Raw genomic sequence first — 26,181 nt, 5'->3', positions numbered from 1 at the left:
ACAAACACAGGCTGTGGGCCTTTAAATACATCCCATAAAAAGAAGTAGGTCAGGGAGGGAAGTTGCGCTTAATGTATCCCAAGTTTTTCCTCATGAAATGGCATATGTTTAAGATTAGTGTTCAGCTGACGTCGCTTCAAAAACACGCAGCACTGTCACTGTTCAAATAAACACTGCCTCAGATGAGCCAGACAAGAGATGAAACAGCAAATGCATGTTTGCAAAGAGCAAAACTAAACATTTGGCCTCCCCTGCTGGTTGTTGATCCTTCGTAGTAGGCTCTACAGGGTGTTGCTCTTCCGTAACTCCCTCTGCTGGGTGATGAACCTCCATAGCTGACCCTGCTGGGTGTTGCTCCTCCTAATTTGGCTCTGCTAGGTGTTGCCCCTTCGTATCTGGCTCTGCTGGGTGTTGCCCCTGTAAACCTGGCTCTTTTAGGTGTTGCTTCTCTGTCATTGACTCTGCTGGGTGATGCTCCTCCTTAGCTGGCTGCTGCTGGGTGTTGAACCTCTGTAGTTATCTCTGCTGGGTGGTGCTCCTCCTTAGCTGGCTTCTGCTGGATGTTGAACCTCTGTAGCTGGCTCTGTTAAGTGCTGCTCCTCTGTTGTTGCCTCTGCTGGGTGATGCTCCTTCTTAGCTGGCTTCTGCTGGGTGTTGAAAATCTGTAGCTGGTTCTGCTGGGTGTATCTCTTCCATAACTCTCTCTGCTATGCTCCTCCATTGTTGGTTTTGCTGGGTGTTGCTCCTCCATACCTGACTCTGTAAGGTGTTGCTCCTCTGTCATTGACTCTGTTAGGTGATACTCCTCTGTTTGTTGGCTCTCCTGGGTGTTTTTTTTGGCTCCACTGGATGTTACTCCTCCTTAGCAGACTCTACTGGGTGTTGCTCCTCCGTAGTTTGCACTGCTGGGTGTTACCCCTCCGTAGCTGACCCTACTGGGTTATGCTCCTTTGTAGTTGGCTCTCCTGGGTGATGCTCCTCCATAGTTGTTTTGTACAGGGTGTTGCCTCTTTGAGCTAGCTTTGCTGGATGTTGCTCCTCCATAGTTGTCTCTGCTAGGTGTTGCTTCTCCTTAGCTGGCTCTGCTGGATGTTGAACCTCTGTAGCTTGCTCTGCTGGGTGCTGCTCCTCCATAGTTTGCTCTGCTAGGTGCTGCTCCTGCATAGTTGGCTCCTCTGTGTGTCATCTCTCCGTAGCTGACCCTACTGGGTTATGTTCCTCTGTAGTTGACTCTCCTGGGTGATGCTCCTCCATGGTTGTTTTTTGTTGGATGTTGATCCTTCATAACTAGCTCTGCTGGGTGTTGCTCCTTCATACCTGGCTTTGTTAAGTGTTGCTCTTCCGTAAATTTCCATAAACTATTTTCTTACATAGCTGGCTCTACCAGGTGTTGATCCTCCACAGTTGGTTCTGTTTGTTGTTGATCTTCTGTAGCCAGCTCTGCTGGGGGTTGATTTTCCATAGAAGGCTCTGCTGTGGGTTTCTCCTCTGTATTTTGTAAAGTTGGCAGCTCTCTGGAGAGACCTCTCGTATTCTCTTCATGCCAGGAGCTCAGGATTACGCAGGCCTGACTTTAAACAATTCATAATGGAAACACCTGACAGACCAGTTTAGGGAAGGTAATGAAGGCTCGAAGAGAGGGGGCAGACCTCGGTCACTGCAGATGAAGAACACAGCTTCAGTAAAAGTGCTGACCGCAGCAGGAATGTCTCTGTAGGAAAGAGAGAGAGGAGGGGTGGAAAATAAAGGAAAGAAAGAGGAAGAAGGAAGAGGGGGTGTACAGAGGATTCACTGGAACCGGACGAGGGAAGTGTGTACAGTAAAAGGCACATTTTTCAGTGTGTTTAAAGGGCCAATATCACGGCAGATTCATAGCAAGAAGTTTGTATTAGTGACTCATATTTTGATTAGAAAAGTACTGTCCTAATTTGAAGATACACTCATAATAAAAAAGTGTGGTACACTGTATTACCAATATACTACCCAAACATTGTCCAGAATAAGATAAGTATTATTGTATAAAACAGCAGTAACAGTACATTTATGCTCACTGTTTTAATTAAAGCTCTCATTCCATTATTTTTTCATTCTAATTGGGGTCTCTAGAATAAATAAATGGCATGTGAGCTGTTTTTTGTGTGAAATAAAAGTGCTCCGGTGATCCGGTATAATGCTGCTTTAGTCTGGTGGAGGAGTGGGCAGGGAGAAACGATAGGATTTCGACTCTTGCTTACAAATATTCATACATGCAAACATATCGCCTCTTGATTAGCTAACAGCACTGTGAGGCAGTGAGACGGATAAAGACATTTTTACACTAATGTTACTTTACATGTGTAATGCCCTGTAATGCCACTAACCTGGTCTAAGAGTCTCTGTATAAGGCGAAATCCACCGGAGATCCTATGTAAACATAGTTGCTTACACAGACTTGGGTAGTCAAGGTCCAGAAAATCCACGGTGATCGACTTGTTTTTTTTCCTGAACATTTTCTTTTACTAGATACTGCAGACAGTGCAGCATGAATATATAACTCAGAAAGATCTATTGTATTTTACAAAAAACAAGAAAAAGTGGATTTTAGGACACCTTTAAAGAGTTAAAGAGAAGGTGTATTGGGTTTTAGACCACAGTACATCTTGAAACCTGTAATCATCCAACCCCGTAGTGCAACCTGATGCAGGTCTGCAATCCTATTCTATCATTTTGATCTGGGTCAGAGGATCCTGGTGACCCGTACTGAGTTTCGGACCCTGGACTCCGTCCGAGTGTGAACAGCGAGTGACGAGCTCACGAATGAAAACGAATGCATTCTGTGATTTACTGTAGTAAATGGGATTTGAGTGGTGGTGTTTAAATAGAGCTGTCTATGAGGTTCGTCAGTGGTTAAGATTTTTTTTTTAGGTATTTTTTTACAACTGTAGTTGGGTTTCTCTGGTCCAAACCAGTAAATGCAAACATTTTCCTCCATGGTTTGGTTTGCTTTCACACAAGGAAAACAGCAAACACAACAAATTGTGTCAACGGACCATGTAAACATATTTTCTCTACTTATTGTTCAGAGTTGTCTGTAATATATATATACATATAGGAAAAGGGTACTGTGTTTCTGCCCGTCACACACATTGCAGTGGAGTTTAGCATGAAGCAGCAGCAAGGATTGTATTAGTTAATGTTTGTAGTAATTATCAGGGTAATAAATCAGGTTAAACTGCACCTGAAAAGCTGTTTAATTCAAACATAAGAAGTATATTTGACAAATAGTAAGGTATGATCATGTTCTCACTTGCTTTTGTTTTCTGCAGATGGTGAGTGAGAAGGTTGGTGGAGCAGAGGGAACAAAGCTTGATGAAGAATTTAAGGATCTGGAGAGGGTAAGAAACTACTTTTTATTTCTCTACCAGTTATCAAAACTGTACATCTGTCTGCTGCTCATCTTAATAAGGTGGGTAGGTAGGGTGGTGTTTATGCTATGGGGACACACCCATGCTCAGATGGGCTTTTTTTTTTTAAAGAACTTACAGATTGAAAGGGTTCTAAATCCTTTTTTTTCTTTGTTTACTGACTTTTTTGCTATATGACATCAATTTATTTTACAATTACAAAATAGATGGGACACTTTTAATAAATAAAGTAAAGTAAAAATAAATACATGTAAATAAAAACAGAATGCAATGATTTTAAGCATTCATATACTCATTCCTTTTTTTATACACAGTATAACATGGGACATATATCAGATGTTTTGGTTTAAACAGAATGTTTGATACTATTTGATCAAAATTATACATTAACATTCATTTTGGTGCAGTGGTATGTTCCCGAAATTAAAAAATATATATTTTTTATGTAATAAAAAATGACTTTAAGAAAGAAAGATCAGTCTATACGAAAAAAAAACTAAGAAAGAACTTTTTAAGTATTCTCAAGTGTAGTCGCAAAGACCATCAAAAACATTATTATGATGAAACTGGCTCTAATCAGGATCATTCCAGGAAAGTAAGAGCAAGAGATTCCTCTATTTTACAGGATAAGTTCATCAGTGTTCCCAGTCTCAGAAATCACAAGTTAACAGCTCCCCAGATAAAACTATTTTGCTTTGTTTCACAATTTGAAGTTGCTACATGATTCCTTATGTCTTTTTCATAGTTTAGATGACTTCACTCTTCATTTACAATGTAGGAAATAAAAAGAAAAAATATTAAGATTGAATGAGAAGGTGTGTCCAAACTTTTGACTGGTACTGGTTTTATTTCATGCCACATCACCACCCCTTATTCAGGTTTAGAAGGTTGTTAGAAAGTGCAGTTCTAGGAAATGAAACATCCTTCTGATAAATATGTGGCAACAACTCCATTCATATTTATAACCTCGTCCGGTGTTTTTCATCACTGTTGCTCAACAGTGATGGACAAATTCCACTGCACAGTAAAATTCCAGCAGATCCAGATGTTCCTGAGTGAAGCTCATCACGGTTGGGCTTCAGGCGTTTTTATTTTTTCTGCAGTCAGCAGCTTCTCCTCTAAGTAGTTTGTGAGCTGTAACTATGTTAAGTGATTCCAGGGCTCTAATCAGATTTTACATAGTAGCTCAAAAACAGTGGAGCGGCTGTTTGTAGTCAGTCCGAGTGAAGGATCTGATCTTAGGCCAGCTGTTGAAGTGATCGTTTGGCGATGGGGTGCACAGTTCTGCAGTTTAAAGGGAACCCATCAGCCAGGAAATGTTGGGTTTTACTTAAAACCTGGAAGGCTAATGAAGCTAAGAAGTAATGGAAGGCTATATTAGCATGGTGCTAACTCTCAAATCAAACAGAATTTATACTGTTACACAAACAAATAGCATTTAAATGCTTTGATAAATTCCTGCTCACATAACACAATAATACATTTTATTGTATGTATTTTTTACACTATAAGGCGCACTTAAAAATCCTTTAATTTTCCCCAAATCCTCATTGTGCCTTATAATCTGTGTGAATCGCTTTATGTATGAATTTTATCCGTCAGGTTTTAAGGAGCAGTAAAGCCACTCCGCTGAAGTGCAGCATTATACAGGATTTTTGGTTTAGTTCTCCAGCAGCATTAGCATTAGCCGCTAAACACCTAGCTTTTTATTGCGTATTATCACACGTTTTACTCTGGCATTTTATTCAGTCCAATTGGTGCTATGTGGTACTATAATAGAATGGTACTGCTGAAACAAGTTAAAAAGTAAAAAAAATCTTCTGTTACCACCTAGATCAGGGGTGTCCAAACTTTTTTTGTTGGGGGCCAGAAGGAGAAATATATTTGAAGTCACACTCTGTAATAAAACAAATAATGAAATATACCACTTTAAATAATACTTTTTTCCTGATCATTTCATTTACACACCATACATATTTCCGCTTTCAGACTCTTTGCCCCGTTTTTCTGCGCTAGAAATGTGCACCCTCTCCGCTTTTAGACTCCTTGGCCCGATTTTCTGCGCTAGAAATGCGCACCCTCTCCGCTTTTAGACTCTTTGGCCCGTTTCTGACACCTAGCGTTCAAACTTTGAATCTCACATTATAAAAACCTGCTTAACAGCGGGCCAACTTTCATTCTATTTCTAAAGTACCTCCGTAGTTTGGACACCCCTGACCTAGATAGACTATATGGACAAAAGTATTGAGACATCTGCTCGTTCACTGTTTTTCTGAAATCAAAAGTATTAAATAAATGGTTTATTCTGCTTTTGTTGGAGCTCAGTGCTCCAGCCTGTATACCCCTCTAGCCTATGCATGCCTGACATTGTGCATGGTGCCAATAGATTAATGCAATATTCAATTAGCAGGTTTATTCTAATACAGAGACAAGACAAGCTGAGTGTGTGTGCATTTGCACAGGATTTAAAGTAGCTGAATAAATGCATTCATTAGATTAGAACGAGTGGCCATAAATATTTGGATATATCGTGTATTGAGTAATCTAATCTAATGCTAGATGTACTGCTACTGAAACTAACACCACCCTGTTAAATGTCAGCTGCGCTTAACCTGGTGTGTGTTTGTGTGTATGTGTGTGTGCTGCACTGCTGTTGGTGGTGGTGGTGCTGTTACCCACCTGTTACAGCCGCTCAGAACAGCTGCCATGGCTGGCATGCCCACCCCTTGCCATGCTCTTCACACACAGTTGGTGTAAAGTTTAATCCCAGACTGGGACAGTTTTTTGCATACTGGTCACATTATGAGTCCAGTTGTTTGAGTGGTGTGCTGTAGATGAGCTAATCTGTCAGGATTAAATCAATAAATGAATGAATGAATAAATAAGATGCAGAGCTAAAGAGAAAGATTGAAGGCCTGAAGTGTCTGCTAGGCGGTTTTGGCCCGATTGCTTGGCCCGATTCTTATGAAACTTTAATGAGTGTTGACACGTTTTCTGCTCCCGGAGCTGTGAAATGTCTGCAGACACGGAGGCTAATAAATAACTGAATAAAACACGGACGTAGGAGGTTTTCTCACAGCGCCAGAACTTCAGCATCAGAGTGATGATCATGGATTCTGCTCATCATTAGTGTTAAATTAAAGAAAGACAGTTATTAATACAGGGAATCATTAGAGGCTCCAGAATTATTGTCCAATATTATCTATATATTTATATCTAATGCCATTGTTACACAGTTACACATCCCTGTGTAAGCAGCCTGTCACTTACACAGACACAGAGACAGCGCTGTGTATCTATTTCTTGTGTCAAAAACAAAACATTACAGTTATTAATGTAGGCAATCACTATAGGCTCCAGAATTATTGTCCAATATTATCTATATGTTTATACCTAATGCCATTCAGTTACATATCTGTAAAAGTGTTGCTATATATCTTTATAACCTTCAAAACAGCAATTTTTAAAAGAAGGAAAGTCTTTTCCTGCAGGCATTGTCTTTTGTATGTCTCCAAACAAGAATCAATGTTGTCAATCAATGTAATTGTGAATGATCTACACAGATCAAGCATAATACTATATTATCACTGTTACATACTGTTGTTTATTTCTGTGTATCTGTTTCTCTGTGTACTTTATAATTATCCTTCTCCCTACACCTTGTTCTTCAGTACTCAGAAACCCACAGGAGAGATCAACATGGAGCAGCTATTATTATTTGGTTGTGGGTCATTATTTCTCAGCACCGAAGTAATACTGGCTTGGTGGTGGTGCATAAGATGTTAGTGTGTGTTCTGGTACAAGTGGATCAGATACAGCAGTGCTGCTGGAGTTTTTAAACACCTCAGTTTGACTGTTGCTCTGAGAATAGCCCACCAACAAGAAATATCCAGGCTGCAGTGTCCTGTGGGCAGCATCCTGTGACCACTGATAAAGTGTTACATAATGACTAGCACAAACTGATTCAGAGGTTATATCTCTGACTTTACTTTATCTACAAGGTGGAGCAGCTACAGTAGGTAGGAGTGTCTAATTGTGTTTAATCACTCACTGTCCTCCACTGTGTTTAAAAACACCAGCAGCACTGCAGCATCTGATCCACTCGTACCAGAACAAAACACTAACACCTCATACACCAAGACCATGCTAATCAGTGCTAGTCACTGCAGTGCTGAGAATAATGACCCACCACCCAAATAGTAATAATAATAATAATAATAATAATAGCTGCTCTGTGGTAGTTTGGAAGAAAGTGTGTTAAATGGAAGAAGAGTTAAAATGTCCTCTGTTTGCTTCTGCAGAAAGTGGATGTGACGAGTAAAGCTGTGGTGGAGCTCATTTCCAAAACATCTGAATATCTACAGCCCAATCCAGGTAAGACTGATCCAAGCTTACTAGAGTTTTTTGTAATGGTGGTGTCCAAAACTGAGCTCTATTCACTATAAAGTGCACGCCATTTTGTTATGGTGCCTGAAAATGTTACATAGAATTCTCAGTGTACTGTAACAGTCCCACAATGCACTATATAGTATATAGTGTACAAAATATATACCCTAGCAGAAATGTAATATCTTTTCAGAGTAAGATTTATTTTCAGTGATCTGTCACGTAGTGATGAGCCCACAATAATGCTGGGAGGTTAATTTAAAATAATTTAAATTAATATTTACATGGTTTGTTTTACTGGAATAGTGGAGATTGTAGATATTTCCATTTAAAAGCTATTAGAAGTAGAAGTAATTAGGCTTGTGCTTCTGTCAGAAACCTGTAGAGAACTCTTTTTTTTATGTGGCAGTAATTGTTGAGTTTTTTTATATAACTTTCTTTAACTGAAATATAAGGGGGTTATTTTTACTCTGTCTTTAAAATAAAAGCTGCTTGTAAAGTTGAAGGAAGCTGCTTGCCATTCTTTAAAAATGCTTTAGTTTTATTTTTTTGTAGTCCTTTGAAAATATATAAAAAGGAGAAACATAATTTTGGCACATCTTTTTTTTTTTCTTTTTTTTTTCTTCTTTCTTTAAACTCAAACAAGTGCTGGATGTTAATCTACACACATTTCTCTCCTAAAACTGTAAAGCGCTCCCATTTATTTACATTCATGTTAGATTTCCACTAAGGGTGGGTGCAGCAGCATAAGCATCCGACGTAAGCATAGATTGTTTAAACACGGTAAACACGCAGGCTACAGGCCAATAATATTTACCTCTGAATGGTGAAAGAGCTAGCACGGTTAGCGGGTAATGCTAATGCTGCTCCAGCAATGCTAACCAGGGTTAGCAGCAGACTACAGGCCAAAAATACTCACCTCTGATTTTAAGTGTGCCTTATAGTGCAAAAAATACAGAAGAATATATTTTTTTGGCTATTCCTAGCTCACACACACATGAGAAGGTACCTAAAATCATTTACTTCCTAGTGAAATTATGTCATATGTGCTCTGTGCTCATCTAGTGATCTGGATTTTCAGAGGATAGAGGATAATAATTAGCACTCAGTTTTGGACACAGTTTTAGGGTTTAAGTTTTGAGAAATTTGTGTATCTCTCTGTTAGCATCCCGTGCCAAGCTGTCTATGCTGAACACCATGTCGAAGATCCGCGGGCAGGTGAAGAGTCCGGGCTACCCGCAGGCGGAGGGGCTGCTGGGGGAGTGCATGGGCAAATACGGCAGAGATCTCGGGGAAGAAACCAACTTTGGTGGGTTCACCTATTAAATTGCATTTAACACTGAATCTGAAACTTCTCTGTGCCTGAGGAATGTTAAAAATACCCTGTGCTCTAATGCTTGGAGGTATACCTGTTAATACTGGTAAATCCAAAATACCAGAGGGAAAATTAAAACTGGTATGCATTTTTTCACATACTGCCATACAGCTAGAGAAGCATACTGGTGCAGTTAGCATAAAAAAGAGAACAGCACTTTATCTTAAATGCTCCTGTTGCTGTTCCTTGAAATATGAGTGTTTGTATCCAAGTAAAATAGAAAAACAACAGCAAACAGCAATTAGTCGCCCAGAAAGAGACCAATGGAATTAGACAATCAATCCATAGCTCGGAAAAAATCCCTTTCGTCCCCCAGAATCTTATAGTAGAAATTAGAAAAACAATTAAATGTACAAATTTAGAACATGTAACTGAATTAATCTTGCTTACATCACAAGTGCTAAAACTACCTAAAACAAAACAAAAGCAGTAACTATAGCCCTGTTTAAATATATTAATTATGTAGCTCATAAAAGATCATTTTAATGCACAATGAATTTCATTTATTTCTTAACTGGCTAAAGATAAAATAGCTTAAAAAAATAATATATTGTAAGTAAGTGTGCAATAAAGCTTTTGCAAAATATAATTTCTGTTTGTAGTGTTTATGGAGCAATTTAAAGTTATTAGTTTAGTTACCAGCTGTTATTTCAGCAGTTTTTCTGCTACTAAAGTCTGATTTCTTTATATATATTGTGTATATATTCCGTGGGATAAAATAAACCCAATAGTAATCAAAGCCTTAATTTAAAGCCTTTGTGTTTTAAATTGAATGTTCTCTTAACAGTAGAGAAAATCACAAACATATTTAAAAGCCCAGGCAGAATCTTGTAAAATACTGTTATATACATTTTGACACTGATCTAAAAATCATATTCATCTAAAGATCATAGATCAACTGTACCGATTTTATAATGGTAACCAGGTTTATATTCAGTGCACATGTTATTCTTTTCTGGTTAACACTTTAACAATAATGGTCACAAATAACAGTACTTACGACAGTAGTTAACCTTGTTAAATAGTTCATTATTAAAAATGACTTTACTACATTTTAATGCTTAAGAATGTTGTAAATAATAAAGAAAAGGGAAGTATCTGTAATGATCAGTAATGTCTTAACTAGTGTTAAGTTGAATCATTTTGTCGTAAGTGCTGTTAATTAATGTAAAATTATTGTAAAATATTACCCGTTTCTGATTTCCATTTAATTTTTTTATAATATGTCTCAGATTTGTCTACACATATCTTCATATCTGTGTCAGACATTTCACAGAACAACATAAATAATGAGAGAAAGCTCAGAGTTTGTGATTAACAATGACAGACAACACATTCCCAACACACATTCCAGGGTAGTGAATCTTCTTGTTGTGAAAAGCAGTAGTTGTTATGGTTATAACATTTGCAGATTTTCCATAATATTTAACTATTTCTATTTCAAACTAGTTTTTTAATAATAAAACTTACATAAACCAGATTAATTGGGTTACATCTTCTAAATGGTACATTCAATTGATTGTCTAATTTCTACTATATTATTGGTACACATTGGGATGTCCATTGTTCCTTTTTTCCAAATATTTGTAGGGATAGTGATGTTTGAGACCTATTTTTAGAGACACTTCAGCTGGAGAATCACTGTTTAACAGCGTTGATCAGAATTAGATCTCTGTAAAATCATATTATAAACATTATCAAAATCAGACCCGCTGGTTCGAATCCCGATCATGCAGCTTGCCATCAGCTGCCGGACTCTGAGACACAATTGGCCTTGCTCTCTCTGGGTGGGAAGATGGTGCTCTCTCCCCTCATCACTCAGCAGCAGTTTGAAAACAGGCAGAGTCTAACTTCACATGTGTCGGAGGAGGCATGTGCTAGTCTTCATCCTCCTTGTGTTGTGGCATCACCAGTGATGGGGATATACAGCCAACTAACAGCTGAATGGGTGGGAAAATTGGCCTTAGCTAAATTGGGAGAAAATGGGATAAAAATTAAGAATTGATCATCATTAACTCTCAAATCATAAATGTTTCTATGAGATCATTGTTCAAACTAGAACAATAAACAACATGCACCATCTGAATAAACTGCTCTAATCTATATTAAATTATTATATCACACAAGTCCAACATAATCATGTGAGTCTGCGAGTATGAGGCAGATTGCTGTAGTTACAGTGAGGGGGTGGGATGTGAACTGTTTGTGAGTGTGGGTGTGTGTTGGATCAGAACAGTGTTTGGTATGTTCTGCAGTTTGGTTTAATTGTGCTGATTTTAACAGTGTGTAGGAGCAGTTGGAACTGGAGCTAAATCTGGGCTGGTTTCTGGTTTCAGGGTTGGCTCTGATGGACGTGGGTGAGAGTATGAAGAGGCTGGCGGAGGTGAAGGACTCTCTGGACATCGACGTCAAACAGAACTTCATCGATCCTCTGCAGGGCCTGTGTGACAAGGACCTGAGAGAGATACAGGTAACTGAAACTGACCATATGAGGAGAGAACAGTGTGCATCTGCTGTTAAACAGACCGACTAAAACCTCCTTCTGACTGGGATTAGTTCAGTTATACTGTGCTTTACAATGTACACAAGATAAACAGTCAATTACAATACACTGTCAGGCAAAATGTCAGGGGACATCTCCTATGACTTTTGCCGAATCTTCTTCTGTTTGCACAAACAATTGTACTCACCCGTACCATTGTCCACTGTTGGTGGTAATGGCAAAAGTCGCAGAACTCCATGCCAGTCATGGTATACTTGTGGCCTTACTAAGAGTGTGCAGGCCAGTGTTCAACCTCGCTCACAAGATAACACCTCTCAACTTATACAAGTATGGGTGTTCTGAAGCTGTTCCCTGAGGTTACACCTCATCAACAATTTATCAACATACATACTGCCATCCCATGACTTTTGGCATGTCAGTGTTAAACGGCAAGACAAAGGAAAAACAAAACATAAAAGCAAAATTAAATGAAAAAAAAATAGTAATAGAAACAGTATAATATTAACATGTTTGTAATATGTGACAACAAGATGCATGTCGCTAAAAGCCATTTACCAAATATTTATATTCTCAATCAATCAATCTTTATTTTTACTCAGGAAAAGCATTTACATCTTAGGATTTAATCAGGTTAGGCTAAAATAAGGAACTCCATAAAATGAGCTATAAATATTAAATGGCAAAGGCATTAGAAACACAAACAATTACACAATTACAATTAAAAAATATATAACAGTAAAATAAATAACATAACTGTAGACAGGCTTAAATGGAAAACAAGATAAATAATTAGAATAGTAAAAAAATAAACACAAATAAAAAAATAATAGAAGACTAAACAAAAAGTCGAGAAGATAAAAATAACACTAAGATTATAAAGAAAGTAAACAATGTAGATAAAATAAAAAGGTAAAACAGGAAATAAATAAATAAAAGGAAAAAATAAAAAGATTAAAAGGTAAAACAGAAATAATAAATAAAAGGTTAAAAGAAAACTTGACTAAAACAGTTACAGACTGTCTGAAGGTGGTAAGAAATTAAACGTTTAAAATTAAATTTGTTTTCTTAATAGATTATTCATTATATTTATATTTTTATATATTTTTTTTTATTATTTCATTAGAAGTACTTTTTTTGCATTGTTGACAAACTGTTTTGGCTGCTGAATATTTTGGTGCATTCCTGTAATTAAGTAGAAAATATGAAAACTGAACAAAATAAATAAGCTTTTAATACACTCAGTTCAAGCTAGTTTATGATATTGATTACAATATGATCTATGATGATCAAATCTATTTCAAATATGATGGTATTTGGTAAAGTTGGTGTGTATTAAGCTGCCAGTCTTGTATAGCAGCTATACCAGTCTTTAAAGATGTGCTGGCCATTTGTAGCTCCTGCCTCTGTAGCAGCAGAGCGGATACATATTGATTGAACTGTTGCAGATAATTAAAGCGCAGGCACACACCTTCCCCTGAAACTTATAGATAATCTATACCCTCCAGCTCAGTTTATCCCTGAGGACACTCTGCCACAACAGTCTTTAGTTCACGCTTAGCTCTCAGTACACTCAAAAAAGAAAAAGAGAAAAGAGCTCTTCAGTCTTTAAGAAGATGGTAAGAATAAAGCACTTTCAGCTGATTTTGTTTGTTTATAAAAGGTTGTGTAATTTACATGCCCTTATTTTTGCTGGAAATGTTAGATGTGCCTTTTTTGACACATTTAAAGACCTTTTCTTTAGATGACAGACTTTGAGGGGGTGCACATCATTGGGCTTCACACTAATATTTTTCAGCAGGATAATGCTCATCCACACAGCAAGTGTTTCCCAGGACTGTCTCCACCAAAGGGACTTACAAGGACTGAAAATTTAAAATTAACATATTGAGTATTTAACAAGGTTAAAAAATAAGGAACTTCATAAACAACCAACAAATTGAATTAAAAACAGGCATTAGAAAAACAAACAATTACACAATTATATTTAAGAAGTAATAAAATACTTCAGAATAAAAGGATAAGTTGACAGGCTAAAATTTTAATCAGGCAAATAAAGAGAAATTTCAGTAATAAAAAATAACAATTGAAAAATAGTAAAAGAATAAACAATTTAAGTAGCTAAAAATAACACTAAGATTATTAAGAAAGTAAATTGTTTAGATATAATAAAAAGGTAAAGTAGCACATACAATAAATAAAAGTACAATAAAATAAATAAAAAGGTAAAAAGGCCAAAAGTAAAAACAGAAAATAAAATAAATAAAAAGACAATATAAATAAAATAAATAAAAAAGTCAAAAGTCAAAGGCAAACCAGAAAATAAATAAGAATCCATCAAAAAATAAAAAACAATTGAAAATGTAGAAGGTCAAAAGGTAAAACAGAAAATAAAATAAATAAAAAGGTAGAAAATCAAAAGGTAAACCAGAAAATAAATAAAAAAGTCAAAAAATATCAGTGTAATCCTGCCAAAACACCACAGATTACCTCAAAAGGTCAAAGCCCAGATGTTCTCTATAGCATTAGTCCCACTGGGTGCATTCAGTGCCAGTAACAACACACTCGACAGCTGTGTCATATAGCGGGCTTTGTTATTCCATTAGCGGGAGGAGGACTCAAACAGGGCTACTGGTATCGACAGAGCGAAGGGTTCAGACAATTACAGCAGACCATTCACACCACAGCTTCCTCCCAGATCAATAAACTACTTCAATCTGTTCTGTTCTGTTACCGTCATACTATATAAACTACACACACTGAAGATTCATACTGGATCATAATCAGTATATCATTATTTCTGTGAGACTGGTAAAACAACTGGATTATATAAATTTCAGCATTCTAAATGCCAGGCTGTAAAACTACATACGCTGCAGATATTCATAGTGGAATATAATCACCACCCAGTAATTTAATGCCATATTCTAGAACCTTTTCACACTGTAGATTCATACTGGATTATGATCACTTATCTGTCACGACTACCAACTAACTCACCAACGTTTGTCCCAGAATGATTGTGATATTAATAGATTATATTTGTAAAACAAATTATTGCCATTTTAATATCTCTGTAATGATATTAAAACAAAAAAATGCAGATAAACCATTTTTAACAACCTTATTACCCAGCTGTGGTTAATGAACCTTACTGAAGCTCAGTGATTACCTGTTTTGCATGAAAATAGCTAGCCCGCCTGTTACCATGACTGCAGCACACTGTTTGTGTGCTATTTGTTTTATACCGGGCCTCCCTTTCTTTCACATAATGATCATGATAATTCCTAAATTTCCTTCGGGATAAATAAAGCATCCATCCATCCATCCATCCATCCATCCATCCATCCATCCATCCATCCATCCATCCATCCATCCATCCATCCATCCATCCATCCATCCATCCATCCATCCATCCATCCATCCATCCATCCATCCATCCATCCATCCATCCATCCATCCATCCATCCATCCATCCATCCATCCATCCATCCATCCATCCATCCATCCACCCACCCACCCACCCACCCACCCACCCATCCATCCTCAGAAGCTTAACAAGCTCGACAAGAGCTTTCAGTGCTTAAACTCAGCATGTTTAAACTCAGATCCTGCTCACGTAATGAGTGACTACAAAAAATATAATCCTTAATGGTCCTTTAAATACTTCCTTTAAATAAGTCATTAGTAAGTGTTTTTGTTGTCTGATTGGTTGGATTGTTTTCTCTCTCCCTCTCTCCCGTTCAGCATCACCTGAAGAAGCTAGAAGGACGTCGGCTGGATTACGACTATAAGAAGAAGCGTCAGGGGAAGATTCCGGACGAGGAGGTGAAGCAGGCGCTGGAGAAATTCCATGAATCTAAAGAAGTGGCGGAGATCAGCATGTACAACCTGCTGGAGACTGACGTAAGCTCTGTGACACTAAGCTATTCTTTTAATTTTACATTTAGCTACTGATTGCAAGCATATTACAGTATCTACAGTATTACTATATCTGTTATTGGTTGCAAATTAAAATAATATTGTGTTGCGTTTTTGTACCTTGCTGTTTGTGGATCGTTGCAGCTCTAATGTGGACGCTCATTTCAGTGATTCATAAGAATTCTAATACTTTTAAGTTGTACCAGTTGCTGACACAGATGTGCAAATGCACATGTACAGCTTGTCTAGTCCCTGTAGAGAAGTATTTCCAGTAGAATTGGACTCTCTGGAGCAAATATCAAATCAAGCCAAGCCAACAATGCCAAGCTTGTACTATAGGGGTATAAACCAGTTGAGCTGTGGAGCAGTGGAACTAACTGTGTTTACTGTCCTTACTAACACTTTTGGCACTGAATGCAATCAAATCCTCACAGCAATGCTCTGAAATTTTGTAGAAAGTCTCTCTGAACAGTAAAGACAGTTACTCCAACAGAAGCAGGATAAATGGGTCATCTGTAGACTTTTTTAATAATAGTCATGATTAAAAACAACAAACGAACAGCATGGTACTTTAATAATAAATGCTAAGTACAATGTAAATGTGAAGGACAAATTTTGTAGAAATTATATTTTTGCTTTTTCTTTAAAGAAAAAGCAAAAATACAGCAATTTTAAAAGGTTTATAATGTAATATAATATTTTGGCACCATGAGTAAAAATAAATAGTATGAAGCCCAAACCCCGCCTCCCCTGCTTTTCTGTTTTAGTCATTTGTCCTGTAATGCTTTTATTATCTCTCTGCATGTTGTTGATCCTGAAACTGTTTTTTCTCTTGTTAACAGTTTAATTCAGTGACTTTGCCGCCCGTATGGCACTTTAATGGGCACTGTTTTATATCGCTTGGCTCCGGCTCGTATGTTTTCCAACCTGCCTGCTTTCATTAGTGTGGGACATCCCGGGTACAGCCCCTCCTCTAAAGCTGCAGTACAGATTATTCACACACTGTAAGAAGATCCAGAAGCTTTTTTTTTCCACTGCTCACGACTGCTGCTCCCCAGAGAGCACAGAGTGCCACCTAGTGGATAATAGTGCACTGTGATGGTTTGTTTGAGTTACAGAAATGTAGGGAACCGTAGATCTCCCCTGATATTAGAGCTTACCCGTTTAATAACAGTGGAAAAGCTCCAGTTTTGAAGCTGTGTTATTGCAGGGGACACTGCCCGCCTCACCCACTCAGCTCTTCCGTATCAGGAGCACATTCCTGAATACCAGCAGAGAGCTGTGAAAGCAAGCAAGGCCAGTGTGCTCTTTTCGGCTTTAGAGAGGAAGTTATTCATTAACCGCTGTGGTGTAGTGTGAAACGAGGGTGGAGGAGGTGTGTGAGAGAGGGCAGTTATTTGTGGCAACAAATGAAATACGGAGGTGTGCAGGACTTGTCCATCAAAAGCAGAACAATTTAAAGATGTGCTTTTAATATAAATTATTATATGTTATATACAGTCGCTTTCAAAAGTTTTGTAACAGTGAGATTAATACCATTATTTTTGCTCTATACTGAAAACTTTTTTAAATTGACAATTAAGATTAATATGAGATAAAGCATTTAAAACATTTTAGCTTTTATTTAAAGGTTTTTACATCTAGATCTGATACACAGTTCAGAAGATAGCATAGATCTATTTTTTTTTTGTAAGCAAAAGTATTGGAACATGTGACTGTCAGGTAGTGCTGGGCAATATGGGAAAAATCATGTATCTCGATATGGAATTTTTTATATCACGATAACGATATATATCATGATATACCACATTTATGGATGTTTTCAGTTATTCTTCGAAAAATATGACAAAGTAATATCATTGCATACTTTTTTCCAACTTTATTTCAAAGTGACATTAAACCAAACTTTCACAAATAAGAATTACTACCTTTTAGTGCAGCAATATATATATATATATATATATATATATATATATATATATATATATATATATATATATATATATGTATCAAATAAAAAAAGATAAGGTAGATGCAGTAGCTAATTTTTTCAAAAGAACAATACGTCTCTATTGTTTAGCTCCCATGAGTTTAAATACGTAAAGCATGTCGCAAACCGGCGTGTCTGGGCATGTCTGTCAAATAATGTAAAGTAGCGTCATGTAAAAAAAACACATTATGAAGCTTCTTATGCGAAGATTACTTTATTATCACTTATATAAACAGAGTTTATGCAAAGTGACCACACCAATACATTTCATTGTAGCCTACTTTATATATTTGCATGAATTATTGATGAAATTCCTGTAGAAACGATAGAGACGATAGAAGGTAAGTAGCACTTTTCAATCGTCCCCACGATATTTATCGTCATATTGCACAGCACTACTGTCAGGTGTTTTATTGCCCAGATGTGTCCTGTTACATGCCTAAGGGTGAAAAACAAGCAGCTGTGAAGCTGAGAGAAGATGAAAAATCTATCAAAACCATTAGAGCACAAATATTGTCCATAGCCAGAAAAAACGTTTGAAATGTCCTAAAGAAGAAAGTCGTCACTGGTGTACTAAATCACTACAGGTGATGAGAGGTAGACCAAGGAAAACTCACAAAAAACATTGTGAGTGCTGTAAAGAAAGACCCTAAGACAGCTGTTAGTGAAGTCAGCAACAATCTGCTCATGATCTCAAACATACCAGCTTATCTGTGAAACACAGTGGAGGTAGTGTCATGATTTGGGCTTGCATGCGTTATTCTGGGACGTACTCATTAATGTTCATCGATGTACAATAAACTCAGACGTCTACAAAAATAGTTTGTATGTGAATTTAACGAAAAGTGAAATCAAACTGATTGGGAGGTCCTTCATTATGCTATGTTAATTAGACAGGGTGTCCACAAACATTTGGACGTCTGTGTGTGTCGCTGACTCATCCTTCCTCTGTTTGCAGATAGAGCAGGTGAGCCAGCTGTCGTCACTGGTGGAGTCTCAGCTGCAGTATCACAAACAGGCTGTACAGATCCTCGAGGAGCTCTCCGACAAGCTTAAAGACAGGTGTGTGTTTTTGTGTGTGCACAGTAAGAGGTTGTGCAGCTGAACATTTTTCCCATGGTTTAGTGGTGTAAAATCAGTGTAAACCAGAATCAAGAATAGAAAAAACAGAATACAACCCAAGTGGATCAACACCAACGGTTATGGCCTGCTCTGATCTATATATACACTGATCGAACGTAGCATAATAAACCTCCTTGATTCTACACCCATTATCTATTTTTCAGCTCCACTGATCATATAGAAGCACTTTAGAGATCTGTAGTTTCAGACTGTAGGCCTCTTGTGGGCAGACCCCTCTGTCCCCTGATTAAGGACTAGAGCATGACAAACACAAACAGCAAGTGAACACAGTGGATACAGTGTTTAAGAACTCAAGTAGCACTGCTGTGCCTAATACACTCATACCAGCACAACACCAATCAGTGTCACTGCAGTTCTGAGAATAATGATCCACCACCCAAATAATAATAATAATAGCTGGTCTGTGGTGGTTTTCTCTCCTGTAGGGTCCTGAGTATTAAAGAACAGGGTGAAATGAGGATAATAATAAAGTTATGCAGAAAGAAACAGATACAGAACTACAGTCTGTGATTATAGAACTACAATGTGTCCTGTATGATTTGTTTCCAGTATAAACAAGAAGTTGGTCATAATATTATTCTTCTTTTATCACCTCTTCTACACATGGCTGTGAACAGAATCGGGGAGGCCCAGTCTCGTCCACGGAAAGAGTACATCCCTAAACCCAAACCAGTTTTTGACTTCGGAGAAACAAACGATCACTCTAACGGCGGTTTCGCACCTTCTTCAGCCCCGCCCACCCGGAACTCAGGTAAATACCTACATTTACAAGTGTATGTACAGATTAAAGTAGTTTCATTTATTTATTTTACCTTTTAATTCTAAGGTCCCCTCTGATCCAGCAACACTTATTAAAGGGGGGTTCTGGCTTTACTCAGCCTAAAGTTCTCAGTCACATGTTTTCCTCCACTCAACAACTTTAAGCTGATGTATGGTCTGAACTCAGAAATAAAATGCTGTATGATGTTCCACTGCCCAGTAATGATCCACTTGGTTACACATGTCTAATTAAGTGAGTATTGATTTTTTTTAAACATCAATACTGGTACAAAATACTTCCGTCACCATGACGTGAGCATTTCACAGCCTTCTTTATTTTTATCATTATGATTATTTTTAATTATAGTAGTAGTATAGTTTAGGATGAAAGAACCGCTACTTCGGTACCTGGTTGTTACAAATAAAAAAAAAAATGTTGTACTACTCTCTCTTTTTTTTTTTTAAACTCCCTTGTTTGCTCAAATATTGCAGATATAAATCCTCTGTTTTGCTGTTTCAGACAGTTTTGAGTGATAGAGAGAAACAAGGGCTGACACTACTCAGCTCAAAGCTTCAAACTGAGCCAGAGGTAGAGAAGTGATTAAGGGAGGGAATGCTCTTCCTCTTTCTTTAAAGAAAGCTCAGATTTCAAAATAAAAGTCTAAAAAAAATCTAAAAGCTACCACAAATAAATACATTAAAAAACAAATAATATTTTCAGATTTTTTTTTCTTGGACTACTTGATAAAAATAATACATGATAAAAATTAAGAACTTTTTTTTTTTTTTTTTCAAATATGCCAGTCTAATAGTAGAATTTTATTGGTACTGGTACTGACTACTTAATGTCTGTTTGTGCAACATCCTTAGGGAGGGTATAAAATGAGTTCTGTATGATGATGGAAGAGGTTCTTTCAGTTCTTTACAGAGGGAAACCCTCACGTCCACCCTGTCCTTATTTCTCCTCATAAACTGCCGACCAGAGAGAAACACAATGTGCTTTGTATGTGCAGCCGTGAGTCGGTGGCAGGGTGTGATAACACCGCCTGGCTGCGTGTGTGTGTGTGTGTGTGTGTGTGTGTGTGTGTGTAAGTGTGAGAGAGAGAGAGAGAGAGAGAGAGAGAGTGAGAGTGAGAGAAAGAGAGAGGAGGCCATAAGGGCAGCTGTCAGCTGCTGGCTCTTCTTCAGTGCGTGACCTCTTCTGTGTTTTCCTCCTATGACATCATCAGAACCGAACCTCAAGCTTGGCAAGTCATCGCGGAAACCCAGATTGAGTGAGTCCGAGGCCATCTGTGTGTAACGTGTGTGTGTTTTTGTGAGAGAGCGAGAGTGAGTGTACCTGTGTGAATTGGTGTGAATGGCAGGGACACCTCAGGGAAAGTGTTAGCAGCACTACATCCAGGCTGTGTGCATTCAAAGCAGTAATTACACTGACATGACAAAACTCATGGGACAGAAACTAGTGTCATGTGCCATGACTTTTGCCATTTCCCATGAAAGCTAAAGAAGAATGCTGCACTGACCTGTGGGATATATGTGTGTGTGTGTGTGGGGGGGGGTCTTCTGCATTAAATGTGGATGTGTTTTGTGCCAGTTGCATGTCCGTTTTTTAACGGACATTTCTAGCCAGACACCACCGTTCACCATCATTACTGCCCACTGTTTAAATTGTTTTGATTTAGGGTGTACTCTGACTAGGCACAGTCCCCCGCTGGCCTGCATTCACACTGCATTTAAACAATCCGTGCCCGCGCACGCTTACATCATTGTGGGCTGGTGTTGGGCCAAATTCAGCACCCCTGCCATACAAAGCACCCTCTCTTTGGAGCGCATCTTTTTGATAAAATTAGCTTTAACTTACTTAAAAATATGGTATCTCGATCACGGTTGCACACATTGCAACATAGCGTGCACTACCAAAAAGGAGGTGCTTTTCTTGACAGCAGTGCTGAATTCAGCACAGCACCGCCATGTTTGTTTTTAGGAATGTCGCATTACTGACCATCTTTTTCCGTGCTCGGGCATGGATCACACTCACACTGCATGTGTACCATACCCTGGCCCACATCTTCAAGCAGTTTGGAGCAATCACACTAGTCAATAGAGCCGTGCTTTTGGAGGTAACTGTGCCCAGGCATGGCACGGATTGCCTAGTGTGGTAGACCCTTAAATTTACATTAAAAAGTTGCCTTATGGGTCAAAATTCTTGGCATTGCTGTTACTGCGTAATATTGTCAAATTGTCCAAGCCTGGTGCGTATATATAGGACGGAGAAAGAGAACAGATAGGGAAAGACTGAGTGAGTGGGTGTGAAAGAGAGAGAGTGTGAATGCACTAAGTTGCACTGTGTGGCTCCCCACACCCCTATAAGAGTGGACCCTGCCCTAGGCCTCTCAGCTCCCGGCGGTTGCAGTTTGAATGCGCTGTAATGCTGAGCGTTCTCTCCACACTAACGCAGTGTGAACCGCAGTACCGTACTAACTCCAGATGGCTGCAGTGGGTTTGAGAGTCGGCCATCTGACTAACACACACCCTGTTTCCTGGTTTGCACTGCAGTCGCTAACTACGCACTTGTGTTTGCTCATCAGATAAGCAGAATTCCTGAGTGTTTTTGGGTTAATTAAGGTGGTGGGAGTGAAATGGGAGCGGTTACTCGATTTACACACTACTTCTTACTTACTTCCAAAAACACATGCTATCCAGTATTATGAATATTATGTATTTTGTGAGAAGATTAGGCTAAAGGCTGTGCTACACAATCTCTTACCTAAAGCTATAGAATCATCACACAACTAAGGAGTTATTTAAGTCATCTTCTGGATTTGAGGTTTGTACATCCTTTACTTGTGAGGTTGTGAGGATTTTATAAAGCTTTAAAGGGTCTTAAAAAAAACATGTAATTTTTACATTCTCTTTCTCTCGTTTCTAATGTAGCTCCAGCAGAGCAGGCGTGCTGCAAAGCTCTATACGACTTTGAGCCGGAGAACGAGGGCGAGCTGGGCTTCAGGGAGGGAGATATCATCACTCTGACCAATCAGATTGACGAAAACTGGTACGAAGGTATGCTGCACGGCCAATCAGGATTCTTCCCGCTCAACTACGTGGAGGTAATCGTCCCGCTGCCGCACTAAAAAAAAAAACAGCACCACATGACCACCAATCATGCAGGATGGAGGGAGGAAAGAGGGAGGAGAAGAGAAAGAAGAAGAGGAGGAGGATCATCGCCGTCGTCCACGTTCCAGCCATTGGCGATGCACCTGTACACTCTGGCACTTTGACTCCTCGACCTTCGGAAGGAAGGAACTTTGGAAGATTGTGACTTCTCACATTCCAGAAGAGAAAAGGAACGACTGACTTTGCACGACTGGGACCCTGACAGACAGACAGACAGACAGACAGACGGACGGACAGATAGACAGACAGACAAGTGAATGGACGCGTCGACAGACGGACTGCCTGGAACCTTGTAGGTTTAGACATAGACTTACCTAATGCGACTTATGACACCTTTATAAACCACAGATTACCTTAACCGTTTGGGCAGTTGAATCGACTGACCTTGACCCTTAGTTTATTATTTGCTATTATTTGAAAGCATTAGAATGTTTACTTGGTTCGTGCTCATCAGCCAGATCACAAAGCCTTTAATTACCCATTTGTTGTGTCTTTTCACATCAGACCTTATTTTAAATGCCCCCTCTCAAAAAATAAAAAAAAATAAAAATAAAATAAAATAAAAATCACATCTACCCTTAAAATGATCCCAAATGTGGTCCATCAGCCAAGACATGTTAGCTGCCTTTTCTAAAGCTTAAGGCAAACAATATCAGATCTACAAGCTACGAGGCTAATGCAGCTACTCACCTGAACGTAAGCCGCAGCCACTAGGGAAAAAAAACAAAAACAAAGTACAAATACGTTCCACTCCTGACTAGGAAGCTGCAGTTGTCCATGTTATGTATGTAACATGATAGATTTTAACAGAATAAAGTTATATAAACTTTTTATCAAATAGGCTACGTACACAAATAACGCTACCTACTGCGAATGGTGCTGCAACGTGGATGGTTTAAAAACAAATAAATAATACAGTAGCCTACCAGGAAAAAAAACTGTCATGAGAGTAACATTGTAATATTAAAAGGGAAAAGTAGATTATTTAATTGGGCTGCCAGTTTAAAAAGCTTGGAAGAAAAGGAACATTTTCCACTCATGATACATTCCATACATTACTGTTCTGTTGTACTACGTGATTTTAGCCCGACTTTAAACCCGATCTGGTCGATTTATGATCGAGCCGAATTTTAGCTTCTACGTTAAGTGTTACACCAACACTGAATCTTAAGCTTTTAGGGAGAACTCCGGTGTAAAATGGACTTTTGGTGTAGAAAAACATGATAAAGAGTACTTAGTTCTCGCAGCTTTCTGAGATCCAGTAATTTTGTGCTTTTTGCCCAGCACTCTTTACAACGGCCACTTCAGGGCATATTTTGGTGGCGCCCAGAGATTAACCTGCGCTATGAAATGTCAACAGTGTTTTTTAATAAGCTTCTTTTGCACTTTTAAAGTTATTAATGCCTCAGTTTAAATGTTAGGGCTCTCCGGATTCTACCAATGAGCTGTGGAGCCATTTTAAGCCTGAATAACAGTGTAAAAAGTGATTTATTAGGGCAAAATATGAGTGCTGGGCAAAAAGCTCAAAATTACTGGATCTCGGAAAGCTGTGGGAGGACGGAGGTGTGCTATTCAACAAATCTTAGTACTCTTTATCATGTTTTACTACAACAAAAGTCCAATTTACACCAAAGTTTTCCTTTAAGATCTTTAACACTGAGTTTTGACTTCCTTAGTTGCATTAGCCTCATAGCTCCAGCTAACTATTAAAAATTAGTAAAGCAAACCTTAGATAAGGATTGCATAAAACGATGACCAAAAAAAAACATAATTTAAAAAAAACCCACTTCAAATTACTGATGTTACACAGTTCACAAAAGAAAGAAAACTATAGAGAAACACCTTTATTTCACTATGGTGATGCTTCTTGGCATGTATTAGCTATTCTTGTGTCCTGACCAGCCATGTGTCCAGTCAAAGTGACAAACAGTGTGTCTTTAAGGGCTGGTTGTCCGGTCAGGAATGGGAATTGAGCTGCTTAGAGGAAAACTCTAGCAAAGCCTTTCCTACACTTGATTACATCGCAGTTTATGAATGAATTAATGAATTAATCACAGCGCTAGTTTCACTGATCTGGTCCCGTGACTGCCCCCTGCTGGTCAGGCTGTGATATGGACACTGTCTGTTTTTGATTTGGGGCCGTAGCTGTGTATAACAGTATTTTGTACGGTAATTCAGTACTGGGTTTAGGACTGTGTACACAGCCGTCCCTGTCTGGAGCGTTCCTGAGCCATACACACACAAATACAGGGCTGTACACCTTTTTAACTCTTAGTTTACCTCCCTTTAAACACCCCCCACCACCCCGTATTACCCCACCTGAAGTGGTCTTGTTCTTGCCTTTGTTTTTGATGTGATGTATAACATGTTTAATTGCACCTTGGTCTCCAAACTTTGATAGAACAAGAGGGACTATAGTGGCCTGAAGAACAGTAACCTTGCACACTTCAGTGTTTTCCTTATTCTTATAATAAGAATTGGTTAAATTGCTGTTTGAGTTTATGTAGACTAACACCTGGTATATTAATAAAAATAATTATTTGATCCCTTTCTGATTATGTAAGTTTGCCCACTGACAAAGACATAAGTCCATAATTTTAAGGCTGCCAGTTTAAGAAGCTCAGAGGAAAAGGATCTTTTACAGGGCTGCTGTGATTACTATCAGTTGGCCACATTTAATGTTCTGTTGTACTACGTGATTTTAGCCCAATTTTAACTTTAATACAGCGCAGTTTATGAATGACTAAATCAATTAATTAATAAAAGCACTAGTTTCACTGATCTGGTCCCATGACTGCCCCCTACTGGTCAGGCTGTGATATGGACACTGTCTGTTTTTGATTTGGGGCTGTAGCTGTGTATAACAGTATTTTGTACGGTAATTCAGTACTGGGAATAGGACTGTGTACACAGCCACAGTTTGCCCACTGACAAAGACATAAGTCTTTAAGTAATTTTAAGGGTAGTTTAGTTTTAACAGTGAAAAAAAAAAAAAAAAATCCAGAAAATCACATTGTATACATTATATACATTTATTTGCATTTGGCAGAAATAAATAATTATTTGATCCCTCAGGCAAACAAGACCCTTGTTTGCAAGCACAGCAGTCAATTTTTTTCACTACTCTTGGCAAATCATCTCTAAATCATTAGGATTTTAAGGCTGTTGCTTGGCAACTCAGAGCTTCAGTTCCCCCCAGAAATTTTCTATGAGATTAAGATATAAAGACCATGATCTTAATGTGCTTCTTTTTTAGCCACTCCTTTTGTTGCTTTAGCTGTATGTTTTAGGTCATTGTCGTGCTGGAAGGCCCAGCCACGACCCATTTTTAACGTCCTAGCGGGACGTAGAGGGAAGGAAGTAGTCATATAGAATTTTACAGTACATGGCTCCATCCATTCTCTGATTGATGTGTTTAAATAGTCCTGTGCCCCCAAAATATAATGAACTTCTCAACTAAGTAAAGGAAAAAAATACATAAAAAAAAAAGGTCAGTTAAGCCAAAAAAAATCCCGAACTTCATAAACGT

General features: G+C 38.2%; 1 protein-coding gene across 2 annotated transcripts in view; it reads left to right on the top strand.

The window, feature by feature from the left end:
• The window catches only part of sh3gl1b (SH3-domain GRB2-like 1b), a 37,594-nt gene extending 14,004 nt beyond the window's left edge, over nt 1-23,590 (top strand). The window contains exons 2-10 of one of the 2 annotated variants that reach the window (XM_007234783.4): nt 3,306-3,374; nt 7,706-7,778; nt 8,956-9,099; nt 11,502-11,635; nt 15,413-15,571; nt 18,535-18,638; nt 19,337-19,470; nt 20,708-20,752; nt 22,413-23,590. In XM_007234783.4, the coding sequence (XP_007234845.1) occupies nt 3,306-3,374; nt 7,706-7,778; nt 8,956-9,099; nt 11,502-11,635; nt 15,413-15,571; nt 18,535-18,638; nt 19,337-19,470; nt 20,708-20,752; nt 22,413-22,609 (1,059 nt within the window). In that variant the 3' untranslated portion in view covers nt 22,610-23,590. The remainder of the gene's footprint in view (nt 1-3,305; nt 3,375-7,705; nt 7,779-8,955; nt 9,100-11,501; nt 11,636-15,412; nt 15,572-18,534; nt 18,639-19,336; nt 19,471-20,707; nt 20,753-22,412) is intronic. The other variant, XM_007234784.4, reaches the window with a different exon arrangement.
• The last annotated feature ends 2,591 nt before the right edge of the window (nt 23,591-26,181 follow it).

Source organism: Astyanax mexicanus, chromosome 12 (assembly GCF_023375975.1).
Source record: "Astyanax mexicanus isolate ESR-SI-001 chromosome 12, AstMex3_surface, whole genome shotgun sequence".
NCBI classification, from domain to species: Eukaryota; Metazoa; Chordata; class Actinopteri; order Characiformes; family Acestrorhamphidae; genus Astyanax; species Astyanax mexicanus.
Note: the sequence above shows the minus strand (reverse complement) of the source record. Positions and strands in the feature narration are given on the sequence as shown.